General features: G+C 36.7%; 1 protein-coding gene across 5 annotated transcripts in view; it reads left to right on the top strand.

Moving 5' to 3' along the window:
* ZRANB3 (zinc finger RANBP2-type containing 3) overlaps positions 1 to 13,771 on the top strand; it is a 42,906-nt gene that overhangs the window by 3,944 nt on the left and 25,191 nt on the right. For 4 of the 5 annotated variants that reach the window (XM_033064459.1, XM_033064457.1, XM_033064455.1 and 1 more), the window contains exons 2-3: positions 953 to 1,105; positions 13,727 to 13,745. In XM_033064459.1, coding sequence (XP_032920350.1) covers positions 954 to 1,105; positions 13,727 to 13,745 — 171 coding nt within the window. In that variant the 5' untranslated portion in view covers position 953. Of the gene's footprint in view, positions 1 to 952; positions 1,106 to 13,726; positions 13,746 to 13,771 lie in introns of those variants that run through there. The other variant, XM_033064460.1, reaches the window with a different exon arrangement.

Genomic DNA, 13,771 nt, shown 5'->3' with positions numbered 1-13,771 from the left:
TCAATATGATAGTTCATCCCTCACATCACATCTGGCTTCTCCTAAATTGCTTCAGAAATAAGTCACTACCAAAAAACCTGAGTGCTCCAAGTTCAGAATGTTGCTGTCAAAGCTGGTGGTACTGCTGAGAGTCCAGGCAGCCTATTTTGGCTGACATTCTTTGTTCCTGTGGTAATGCTGCTCCTAGCACAGGCTGTGAATCCAAAATAATTAGGTAATGTTTTGATGCAAAGGTTTGTTTCTTTCTCTATGTTCAGTTAGTGCACTGCTACTGAGATTTATAAGCTTTTGTTTGCTTGTTTGAAAGAGTGCAAAAGTGAGTATTTCTGCTCTGACACTGTCCCTTGAACAAAAATAAATGAAGAATCCACATTTTTAATCTTAAGCACACTATGAGAACTTTTATTTGTTAGTTCTGTGGTTTAAGGCTGTTTCTTTCTGAGGGAAATAAAGTTCTTCACTGTTTTTTTTCTTTTTTTTTTTCACTTCCCCCAAAGTGGGCATATTTTCCCCTTTTTTCTGTTTTAATTTTTAGGATTGAAATTGAAAGGACTATTAGAAGTTCATCATCAGTAGCCATCATCAGAAGGTTAAATAACCTATTTTTTTCCTGGAACTCTTCTGAAAAATGTTTATTAAAAGAGTTATATTTCAGTGTGCATGAGTAAGCTCGATTTGAATGGCAAATAACTTCCATTCATGAATAGGATTATTGCTAAAATAATCATTTTATTGTGTAAAGGAGGAGACAAATTCTACCCTGTTCATCCTGGAATAGTTAGAATATTTTATGGATCCTGAGGTCCAGAGAGAATTCTCAAAACTCGAGGAGAGTTACATAGATATTGATTATTTCAAGATGAAGTGGTGAGTATTTTCCCATCAAGCTTTATTCTCTATTCTGCCATGTAGGTAAGATATCTTCTTTCTCTTTTGTTTCCCTGTGGTGCAGCATGGGCAGTGCTCTCCAGGAAACACCTTCCCTCGAAGGCTCTCAGTTAGAGGATGTTGATGCTAAGCTGTCCTTCCTACCTGAAAGGCTGAGAAAGAAGCTGCTTCCTTTTCAGGAAAAGGGCATCATATTTGCACTTCAGAGAAATGGCAGGTAAAATTATTGTATTCAACTTACTGTATCACATGCTAAAAGTAATTACTTTAGGTAAACATTAATTGTTTTTTACAAAGGTTATTCAATACCAGCAGTCTTAGCTGAGTTATGTTACAGAAATCTTTCATAAACTAGGGTAACATGGTTTAAAATGAGTTATGGGGTTTTTTTCCACAGAGGATGAAGAGATGTTTAATAATCCATTATGCAAAAGAGAATCATAGTATCAAAGTTCTCATGTGAAAGGAGGTTGATATCAGTAGGACCATCATTTTTGTTATGTTAATAGAAAATTCCTAAAATAAGCTAATTCACATTTGATTCTTCAGTTCTTAATGGCGTGGTAGAGCTGTTAAGGGAATGACTAACAGATCCTGATGCATCTGTGTGATTTTCTATTTTAAATTTGGTGCAGTTCTGGAGCTCACTGAGCTGCAGTAGCTGAGCAGGAGAAGCCTTGCAGAGTGCTCAGTTAGCCAGTGCAGCAACTGATGGAGCTGGCATTCAACAATTAAGTACCTGGTAAATCAAAAAACATGGTTTATGCAGCAGAGGCTGGAAATATTTTGCTGAGTAAGAGCCTGTTACTGAGTTACAGGGTCAAAAAGGAGAGGGAGAAATGCTATTTCCACATTTATATATTTTAGGAAATGTGGGCAATAGCAGCCTAAAGCTGTGGAACTTCTGTATGCTGCTGTTTTGGAAAGGAATGATGTCGGGGAGGTCTGGCACAAATGGAATTACTGTAGCCTGTGTGGGAAAGATGGATGAAATTAGTTCCTGATTATTTCAGCATCTTGCTGAGATGGAGAGGCTTAGGGCCTAAGGGGATTGCTTGCTAATGTTTGTGATCATTTTCAGGGGGAAAGAGATGTGCATCTTTTCCTCTAAAGGTGAAAAATTGGAAAGGAAATATTTCCCAGCAGTTCTTGGAATTATATGGAACTTCTAATCAATTAAAAATCTCTGAATTTTTTCACTTTGATTCTATTCCTTTACCCAAAACCCTTTAGCACTGCTGTCTCAGGGAATGAACAAGCCATCTGTTTCATGCTGCTGGTTTCAGTGGCAGAACAGAGAGAGGAGTCCAGCCCTTCACATGAAATCCTGAGATTTGATATGCTTTATGCTGAATTGACATTAACTTCTCTGTGGCCACCAACCATATCAGGCATTTTCTTGCAGCACAGACTGAGAATGGGTGGATATAATTTTAACAGATAAGACTTTGGTAAAATAGGCAGCAAAGCCTGTGTTAGAGTTGAATTTAATAAATCCAAAGCTGAAGAATATAAAATTGAGGTGTGTATTTGTATATACAAATAATGAAATAGCAGAAGTCATTAAAATTAAAGAAACTACACATTTAATTAGTGTAGTTAATGCATGTATTTGAAAATGACAGGAATCTTTTGCAGGCTATTGTGTAGTATAGAGGTTCCTTGGGAAGTAGTTTAACTGTAGGACTGGTGATTTTTATCAGATGTTTCTTTCTTCTTTTTATTGAAGTAGTAACAGTTGCCTGGAGTAAGTATTCAGAAAGGTTTGGGATACCTAATGACTCTGTCAAGGAGGGAATTTTATTTCTTTCATTAGGGTTGTGGGTATATGTTGGGTTTTTTTTTCCAAGTCTTTAACTAGCAAGAATTTTGCATAACCCAGCACTGATGGTTTTCATGTGGCATGCATATGAAAAACTGTTCATCAAGATTGCAAGAAATCTCACTGCTTGGCACAGCAAATTCTGTGTGTGAGCTGGGTCACATTGAGGAATTGTGTGCACACTCTCAGCCAGCTTCTATCTAAAGTAAAGTGTGTTAAGGCAAACTTTCCCAAGGAGTATTTTTTAAATCTGTCCCTTCCTCATGCAGATCTATTTCTCTTCCTGTCCCAAAACAGAGAACAAGAGCCTCTGGTGCTTGTAGCTGCATTTTTTTATTAGTTTGTCAGCCCTTGCCTTACATGTCTTTCCCTTATGTATGCTCCATAATGATTTAAACCTTCTTGCAGTATTCCCAGTGGTATATTTTCTGTAGAAGTGTCTTTTCTAGTTTTAAAAAATACATAAGCAGAGGATTTGAAGTGAGCCATATGTGCATCTCTGCTCATCTTCCTTCTTCCCTCAGGCTATGCATCCCCTTCACAGGCAGCACTTCATCTCTGCTTTGCTGTAGTGGTAGGAAACTAGTATAGAATAAGTGTTGGTTGAAGAGATTCAATTAATATCATCTTAGATTAGACAAGCACCCTGCATGAAAATAGACTTATTATTAGAACAAACTCTTATTTTTTCATGGAAGGGACTGGGAGTGAGCTATTAATTCCTTTGTTTGTTCCCAAAACATAAATAAATATACTGTTGTGGTTTGTATTTTTGATTCATTGGTAAATGAATCAAAGCCTTTTCCAGTAGATACTCCAAAGTCATTACCTCATCTAACAGAGACAGCCTAATGCTTTTCTAAGAAATGACAGTTCTAGAGCCAACAAGACAGTGTGCTTCAACATAAGCTAACATGCCTTTTATCTCACAAGCCTTAAAGGTAAATAACTGCCTGGCTGTTCGTCCCTTACAAGAGATTGTTCTTCAGGAGATGCACTTTGGAATGGCTGCCTAGGGATGGATACAATTTATGGTCTTTGTAACCTTAAACATTAGTGGGCAGAAGAGTTGGGTTCACACAATTTGCAGCCTTTAAGACTATTTTATTTTTGTGATTTTTCATCCAGTGAAGGTGTAAGTTACTTTTTAAAAAACAGCATATTTATTTGTTTGTTTGTGTGTATATGCTTTAAACTGTCTCTTAAATAAAAACCAACCAACTTGTCCCTTCCAGGAATGTGAACTGTTAGCAATAGTCTTAGGACCTGCTGAAGATTGCTGGGGTCAGATGTGTGTGTGCTGTTGGGAGGTGGAAGTGAGCAATTCTCTGCTCTCTGCTGCTTTTTAGTCATATTTGGGCAGATGCAGACAGATCCCCATTTTCTAAGAATTCAGGGTAGAACTAGGTGGGTCACTGGGTGTTAGTGAAGAGGTGGCAGTGTTGAAGCACAATGCTCTGGAAAAAGTGGTGGAAGCTTGGGTAAAATATCCAAAATACAGATACATGGGCAAGTGACTCAATAGTGTTGGTAAGGATTGTATTCAATCTCATTTGAGCTCACATCTCTCTTTGAATATTACTGATTTTTTACTGCTGCTGTTCACTAATGTCATACTTGGGAAGTCACAATTCTTTTTACCATGTATTCTTGTTTTATTACAAAAGTGTGTGATGTCTGCCTAGTAATACAAACAGTTTGTTCACCTGAATACATTGTAAAAGAGGCATGCTGTCATTTGAAATTTAGCTCTCATGCTACTGGGTATCACTAAATGCTTTCTCAAGTTTTGTAATAAAAACTGTCAGCATGGGATTTGTGAGCATCATTTAGCATTGCTTGTCTTGGTGGTGGTATCTGTAAAAGATGCCTTCAGACACACAGATTTATTTCTAGGTGTGTTGGCAGAACAATTTATTCAAGCTGGATACATAAGAAGACTTGGAGATATTTGCCACCCCTGAATCAAGCTTTTCCATTATAATTGTAATCTCAAACTGTTTTACTGGGATGATCTTATTTCCCCTATAAATTTGAGAGGGAATACATTAACTTACATATTCAGGAGCATGTGATTTTTAATTTCCCATACATGCTGGCCTAATGCTGTTAGCCACAGTAAAAAAAAGTAAATTACCATGGATGGCAATATCAGGGTGTGCAGAGTTCACATCTGCCATTAAGAGCTGTTAGTTTTAATGCAAGGGCAATTGTTCTGTTTGGCAGTCCCTATCCTAGAGTAAGAAAAAGTTTTAAAGTGTTTAATATTTTTTTAAAATAATGGGCTACAGAGAACCATTATGGCAGTGAAATCATTGGAGAATACAGTGTGAGTGTCCTCTGTTACAGTATTTAGTTGTCTACACTTCAAAATAATACATTTTACCATTGACTGTGTCTATGATCTCTAGCAAGTTACACTGGAGGAATACATAGTTAATTATTTGTTAATTAAAACAGACTTTTCCTTCAAAACTTACCAGTATTTGTAGAAATTAATTCCTCCTCTCCCATCCTAAATGTAGACCAAAATGCCAAAAGTTCAAATCATCATTTCCTCGAAGTTTATGAACGTAGCTGAAATATCCTTCACTAGAAAGGCACAGCATATACAGTCTGCTGAGGGTTTAGCAGCTGGACCACAGAAATGGCAGCTCTTGGGCAGGAAGCAAATAGAAATGTTTGGAATACCCAGGCATAGCCCTGAGGAATTTCTGATATAAGTCCTATTTAAATTCTTATGCAAATTTCTGCACAAATTTCTTTAACTTTCTAGCATATATTATCCATTGAGTAGTATGAAAGGTATAATTTCCATTTGAGTTAGGTGTCTAAGTTATAGTTTTAGATTTTGCAAGCTGATGGAATAAGAGAAAATATGTTCAGCCCATGCACTCCCATGCACATTTTAGTTTGTGCTAGAGCAGTAGGTCCTTTTGTCTTACATTTTCCTATAACTGGTTTTCACATTTACTGTTATTTTTGTCATTGTTACTGAGTTTGTTTCTGGGTTTTATGTTGTCTATTACTCTTTCTTTCTCCTTCTGTATGATGCAATTGTTGCTTTCTGTCTTGTATTGCCTTTTCAAGTTACCAGAGCTTTTGTTTTACTTTGCTTTCATCTTTACTATTTTTGATGGATGATTACTGATTGATTTGCTCTTTCAGTGTATTTTTATTCTTCAGTTTCTTATCTTTGATCGTAGCTATGAACAAGAGAATAGATTTGTTTTTCAATTCCATTTTGAAGCACTAAGCCTAGTTGCATGTCTCTGTATCTCTTACTGTCTATATCTAATTTTTCTGTCCTTTGTTTGAAAGGTCATAGGTTTCTGCAAGTCGATGTTGTGATTAAATGCAAGACCAACTGCTTTTTGCCATTGTCTATTTCTTTTTTCAGAATCAGCTGCATGGTTTAAAGGAACACTTACAAAAATATTTTATAGGCTATTGTACAATTTCTCCCAGTCACATTGACTTAAATAAAAGCCAAATTACTTAAATTTGCATTTTAGAAAAATAAATTACCTTCACATTTGTTTTCTTTTTTGACATATTTATGCATATTTCTTTAAGTATTTAATTTTTATTTTAATTTGTACTTGGTAGCTTGCAGCATCAAGTGCCATTAACAAGCACCTCCATTATTTGTAGAACTTGACATCAGAGATCAGATTGGAACAAAAATAATTGTAACTTCTTTTTTGTTTCTGTTTCTAGTCTCAGTAGTTTGTAGTTAGATAACCTGAAAGAGCTGTTAGAAAAAAGGCATAAGTCTCTTGCTAGAGTAAGAAAGAAATCATCTTTTATTTCAATATATTCAGCAACTCAGATGTATGAAATCATTACAGTTTTGTGATAAATGTGGGTCTATAATCCTGCATTATAACAGGTGAGCAGTTATCTCCAGTCTTAGAGAACAAAGCACAGAAATAATCTCTGGGGAACAAGAATGGGATGGCTATTTAGTGAATATGGAGAGGATCAAGCAGTTATTGCATTTCAGCTCTGAGGGTTGAAGAAAGATTTCAGTTTTTTAAAGGCATTGGTTTGTAATGATTCAGAGTACATCTCACATTTGAGAAGTGCCAAGGAAGAGAGGGATGAATAAATGAAGATGCTAGCTCACAGAATGAGGTTCAGATGCAGGAAGTATGAATGAGAGACTGAGCCAAATTCTGCAGAGCTTTCGTAGCCAGGGAAGCTTGTTTGGAAGTGGTGCTGGAGGAACTGGGAAGCAATTCAAATAGAACAAAAAATGCATTGTCAGTAAGTGAATCTAGGATATAATTCAGGAGAGGAACTATGTGGGGTGAAAAAGAAAAAAAGAAGACTTAAGAACAGAAAAATTCCAATGGTAGATATGTGAGAATTTATCTGGGTTTAAATGTGGACTTGTAGCAGCAGGAATAGAGAAGAAAATGCAGATTTTAGAAATGCAGGGCACAATTTGTTAGAATGGAAGAGGAGAACCAAGAGAGATAAAGGCAAGTGTAGGTGGTAGGTTGTCAACAGTGATAGGGGGAGGGGAGAGGGGAAAAGAATTGGTGTTAGCTTTGTGCAGGGAAGGTTTGCAGTGTGGGAATACATGATGAGAAGTTGGTGTTTAACCACAGCACCCAGGAGAGGACAAATGGGAGGGAGCAGCTCTGAGACAAGTCACTTTAATGAGAGTGAATAGGAGTAAGGTCTTAAACAGGTATGAGTCACATTCTGACTGACTTAATGCAAGCTGGAAGGAGAGGAGGAGCACAGGCACAAGGGAAAACTGCCCCAGATCACCAGGGAATGCAGAGTTTATTGGGAAAGCAGTGTCTACATTTCACTGAAAGACCCTAGACTGCATGCTAAGGAAGGCTTCTGCTGCTGCTCACAGGTATTTCAGCAAGGTTAGCATATGCAGCCTCCATTATCAGTAGCTGAAATTAGTTGAAGTTATTCTGTTTTCTTGCATTGAATCAGCTGCTGAACCCATTTGCCTCTGAAGCCTGAACAGATGAGGAGTTTTCACTATCACTGTTGGGTGTCTTCTTGGCTGGAGGTTTTTCTCACCTAAACAGTTCCATTAATACATTCTAAAAACCTATTGACGTGTCTGAGCTGAACCTTCAACTTGACCACTTTGTTATGTGTTATTCCACACATCTGTGCCAAAGCTAAAATACCAGAACGTGTGGTCTGAGAGCTTTCAAATACTAATAAAACATTTTAGGTGGGTTTTTCAATCACATGTAGAGGAGTGTTGGAGAAAAGCATGACAGCACAACCATTCTCCCCTATGCTGCTTTTCAGAATCATTAACAATGCAGATGTGGCAATTTATGTTAAGTTAAATCAAAGGTTGGGGTTTTATTACTTAGAAGATTTTTCAACACCTAGTGTAGTTCAGGAGCAAGGGTAAGATTTCTCTTACATCTTCTGGAGCATTATTTTTGATGCAACACCCTTGATTATTTTTGCAAGGGAGTCAGCTCTCTTTGTTCTAGTTTTAGGACTGCGTGCTGTGATTACTGACACACAAATGTAATGGTTGCTTGCGCAGTTTTATATAAAAATGTTCTAAGTTCAGATTCCTTAAATAACCCTTGGTTAAGATGCTAGTGCTGAAGTGTTGGCTTGTGAGTAGGAGGTAAATTATATGTTGTAGTGTTATATAAAACTGACTCACATGAGTAGGTGAGAATCCCAAGAATATCAGGACACCCACACCAGTGAAAGAAAGACTCGAGCTTCCTCTGTACAACATGTTCCAAAGCCTGCATTAACAAAAAACAGCTTTAATTTGCTTGAGTAGTAACAAAATTTTTCAGTGTTTTAAAAAATGAAGTGCTACTGCTTTGACTGTTTGCCTTGGAAAATGCATTTGAAAGGGAAGGTGTTTATTCTGGAAAAGCTACCTGCAGTTCTTAGTGGTTTTTCCTGGATAAATAGCTGCTGAAAATCAATCAAGAAGTTAAATTATCCCTACAAGCAAGCAACAGATGTATTGGATTGCTGTATCCCTTTAGTTTTAAGTCTACCATGTAAGGAGGCACGACTCTATGGAGAGGATATTATTGCAAATATTTCTGTAGTTATAAGAAGCCTCTAACACCAGCTGTTTGATGTCTGTACAACCAAGATCCTACTACCTTAATTCCAGTGTGTTGTTAATCAATATTCCTCCAAGAACAAAGTTCCAAATGAGATTCTTTCTCTTTACTTTATTGCAGTAGCCATAATTAACAAAAGAAACTTTAGCTGTATTGTTTGCATGGTTAATGACACTGACATTTTGGAAGGGGTGATCCGAATGTAACCCAGACGTGCAGAAATAGAAATGATTTTCATTGAAATGTTTGTTCTTCCCTGAAACTCGTTTTATAAAACTGTGTTAGCATTAACCTTCTGATGCAGGCTATTTTTGTGTGGCTCTGTGACATATGCCACATGAGCTTAGCCTCAGTTTCCTTCTGTTTCTCCCATGAACTCATCTGCCTAAAATTTTAAAGATCTGCTTGTCCTTCTGCTTTGCGAAGCTGATTCCAATCTTTTTGACATCAACACACCCAGGAACTCTTTCTGTGTTTTTTGAGGTTTGAAAAATAATTCTTTCTGTCCTTTTAGAGGCACATCTTTCCTGATAGAGCTTTCAGAGGGCTCTGCCAGGAATTTTGGGTTTCTTTCTTAGCTCCTTCACCTGTTTTTTTGCGTACTTCACGTTTCTCTCCAAGGTTTGCTGTAGTAAGAATGTGTAAATGCGCGTTTGCCTGGTGCTTGGTACCTTTACAAAATATCAAGTACCAAGCCTATTCTGATAGTGCTGAAAGTCTGGTTCTGGGGTTCTGACTCATCCAGCTTTGGGTGGTCCCTTCAACTCTGGGATTCTCTACATCCAGAAGAAAGGTGGGGTTTGTGTACAGACTCAGGTGCTTGCATTTGTTTAGTGAACAGCAGTAAGGTTTTTGACCTGTGTGCATCTGAGGTGCACCAGCACAGCAGACCTTGCTCTCTGCAGGTGTGTTCACTCACCAGGGTACATCCCTACTCAAAGCTCTTTCTGTTTGCTTGTTAAAAGGAAAATGTAGTTTTATTTTCAGGCTAATACACCTCAAAATGCTGGGGCTGTTACAGTCTATGGAGACCCAAACTGTGGTTCCCTTTATTTGTGAAAGATCCTGCTGTGTCCAAAGGCCATTGCTAACCCTACACTGCAAAATGGTTTTCAACAGTAGCAAGGTTATAGCAGCATGTGCAGTGCATCCCAATGAGATTCTGCTGCTTTCTGCTAGGAAAGAAATAGCAGATTTCCTTGATGAATGGATGGATATTCAAACACAAACCACAGGATTAGCTCTGAAGAAGGGGAACATTTAAAGATTTAATTTGAAAGAATCTGAAAGAATTCACCATTGACTGGTGCTTTTGCATGGTTGGACTTTGCTGCTGAGAGTAAGTGCAACTGAGACATCTCAAATGATTTTTTTCCATGCTTTTCTGAAACTTTTGACCATGTGGGCTGAGCTTATAACAGGATATGAATCTGCGTATCATAGCACTGATTTATATTCTTGGATAGAGCTATTATTAAGGTGTCATATGAACAGATGGGATATGAATGATGAAGCTCAGATTGGGTAACTACCAGTTGAGAGGAAATGACTAATTGAACTTCAGAGAACAAGAAGTCTGTCTTCTTGCAGTCAAAATATGTGAAACAAAAATACATATTTGTCCCTTCAGTGTAGCTGAAGATCTGTTTCTTCTGCTTTTGACAGGATGGAACCTTTATGTCCATGTTGGCAGCTTGTCTGACTGCAATAATATGGAACTTACTGAAGTTTGGTTTAAATAGAGGCTGCATATTTTTCAGATTATGTAAAGTATTGCTTTTTAGCAGCTTAGTGCAACTAACTATTAGATATCTTGTAAGTTCTGTGTGATGTGGGCTATAAAGATGGGGAAGTTCTTTACACTTCAAATCTAATTGTGATTGTGAACTGGAGACCTTTCGTGTTTCCTCTCCTCTGTGAGCTGTTTTTCATTGCCCTAGAATCCAGTGAAAAAAATTTGGACTTCTTATCTTTTGTAACTACATTAAGCAGACATCTTTAGGATTCTTATTTTAAAACTATGAAAGCTACACAGATGAATGGTTTAAAATATATTAGGTCATAAAATAAATCCAGTATCCTCCATTTCCACTTACATTAGTTGCATTAACTTGTGCATGTGTATCATAAACTCAATCTTGTGTGCCATGTCAAAATTTTATCAGGTGTGAGTGTCAATAATGTTAGTTAATTGGCATAAATTAGCAATTTAAAAACTGTAGCACTTCAGGAATTTGAGTCTGAGCAATGTGGATCCAAGCAGTGATTCATGTCACCGACTGTATAATCACAGAGGACTTTACACATTCAGATAACTCTAACTGGAGCTTTAAAACCAATTTAGTGCACTTGATTGATCTTAATCTGTGATGTGTCTGATTGAATTTTAAATGCTGAAAAATGGATGGATTGCAAGTACAGGAAAAAAATCCCAGCTACTTATGACAAAACAATTTCATCATTGGGCAGGAGAAGAGAGTGAACACTTACTAGCAAAATATCACCAGAGAGATGCAGCTGTGAGCACAGGGGTGTTCCTGTGGCTCTGTTTCTATTGGTACTGCAGAAATGAGGAACATTAAACTGTGTTGGTCACTTAATGTAACCTCTGTTTACAGGGTTATTTTGGGTAAAGTGATGGCAGCTACTTTGTACTTCCCTTCATTTACCAGCAACAAAATGATGAGTTTCTATAAATATTTTGAAGTCATCAACTTTGCTGCTGCTACGTAAGAAATTTAATTTAAGTCCATATTGAGTAGAAGTTAATAGACATGAAAATAGGGGATATTCCATAGCACCACAGAATTTATGAGTACAGTCTGAAAATAAGTGCAAAAAGAATAACAGAATTGTTTTCTTACTCATCAGCAGATAAAGTCATCAATGTTTAAGTAGCTACATTTCACTCTAATGAAGAAATCTAGCTTTATGGAAAACATGTTCCTGTGGTTGACATACTTTTAAAGTTGGTGTTTTTTTATATTTGCTATTGAGTTTTTAATTATCAGAGCCATTTGTAAATCAGTCTGAATTTCTTCATTTTTGTTTATTATCATGAAAGGAAGAAGCAACATCCAAATAGTTCAGCTATGCCAAAGAATAGTGCAATAGGATCCTACCTATTCTCACTTTTTCTGTTTGTCTGAACTGGCATAATTAACATTTCACTGTTTTTGCAATTCTACTAAAATTTAAGTTGATTTGCTGAGAAACACTGTATTTACAGTATAACAGCAGAAGTTGGCAAGGAATGCTTTTATTCCTGTCCTCTTTACCACATTTTCTTTCTACCAGATGCAGCTTGATTATTGCTATATTTGTACTTCAGCTCTGATATTCTTATAATAAATAATCTTTATTGTGGTTTATTCTTGAGCTGTCTCTGCTCTGTAGCTGTTAGTTTTGGTCTTACTCATGTGCTGCATTTGTGTTAGGAGTACTACTGCAACAGTAGGTTATTGTGCATTCCAATTGATTTCAGGCCTCAAACTGTTTTTTAAAAGCATGATGAATGTACTGAAAGCAGTTGGCTTCAAAGAATCTGCAAAAAAAAAGACTTGTTTTGTAAACTTCAGTTTGAGCAATTAACAATGAGTATTGAATGGGGGGAAAAAAAATGGTCTTTGAGCAAAAACTGACATTATTTTTGAATTAGAATTGTGTGTTAGTTGTCTGCAAATAAACGTCTTTGCCCAGCTGCAAATCACAGACATTAAGGCCCCACAATCATGAGTTGCCACTAAAAATAATTCTCTTCCTGCCTTTTTTTTTCCCCTTTGTAAATCTGTGCAGTCTTGGGGGCTTTGTTTTATTTTCTTTCTTTGTTTTCTTGTTTGCTCCATCCCTAACAGCTGTGGGGGGATGGGGGGATTACAAAGCAATTGTAAAGAGATAGTTTGTTGCTTACGAAAAATGAAGTTGTATGAGAATTAATTTTGAATTCCTTTTTTACCTCAATTGAAAGAAACTGCAGAAATCAGTAGACACTGGAATTTATACTGGCAGACAGAGTGAGCAAACAGTAGTGTACTGTGGTTCTGAAAAGATCAAACATTTTATCTGTTTTTGGCCAGCTAGACTAACTTCAGAGTAGCTACCACTAAAAAAGTGTTTCTGTATTTCTTGAAAAGGCTTCTCTGGATCAAAATACAGAATGCTAATATCTTGTGTTAAATTTTGTTAAAGGCACTAAGATCTGGAAGATTTTTCCCATTTTTTTGTGGAAGGAGCACTTTATTTGAGTTACATGGTACATATAGAATCCCAGAATGGTTAAAATGCCTTTAAGAAATTCATGTCAGAGGGCATTTAATGTTTACAAAATGTAAATATGCTGAACAGACTTTACTGTTTATGGCTGAGGACTTGGAGTTGTCATTGTCTTTACACAGAGTGGCATTGCCAAGTGACTCCAAAATGGGCAAAAAATCAAATTCATTTTCTAATACTTTAGCTGGTACAATTGGTGGGGGAGAGGGAGTATCTGCTTCTATTACAAAACAAATGTGACAGCTCTGGAAAACACATTTTTAAATGAATCTGACATATAAATAATCCTTAATCATAGAGCAGCAAAAACATTGCTGTTTCTGAAAGACAAAAGAAAATTGAAGATATACACTTCTTGCCTTGAAAATGTCTCTTACAATCACAATTAATCTATCCCTGGATCTAAGTTGTGCAATTGCAAGTTCTGCAGTAATGCCAGCAAACTGAATAAACATTTTTAGAATAGTTGTACTTATTTTCAGTTCATACCAAATTCACTTTTTGTAGGTGATACCTGGAGGAATGAAATCACCTTTTTTCCTTTCGTTAGCTCTGCAAATCCAGAATTAAAGAATGTGTAAGTATTGATGTATGATGTATGATATTCAGTATTAATTTCTTCTTTTTCCCCCTGTTTTTGTTTCTTATTTAGGTGTATGATTGCTGATGAGGTAAGTGATGTTCCTGTTCCTTAACA

Source organism: Catharus ustulatus, chromosome 7 (genome assembly GCF_009819885.2).
Source record: "Catharus ustulatus isolate bCatUst1 chromosome 7, bCatUst1.pri.v2, whole genome shotgun sequence".
Taxonomy (NCBI): Eukaryota; Metazoa; Chordata; class Aves; order Passeriformes; family Turdidae; genus Catharus; species Catharus ustulatus.
Note: the sequence above shows the minus strand (reverse complement) of the source record. Positions and strands in the feature narration are given on the sequence as shown.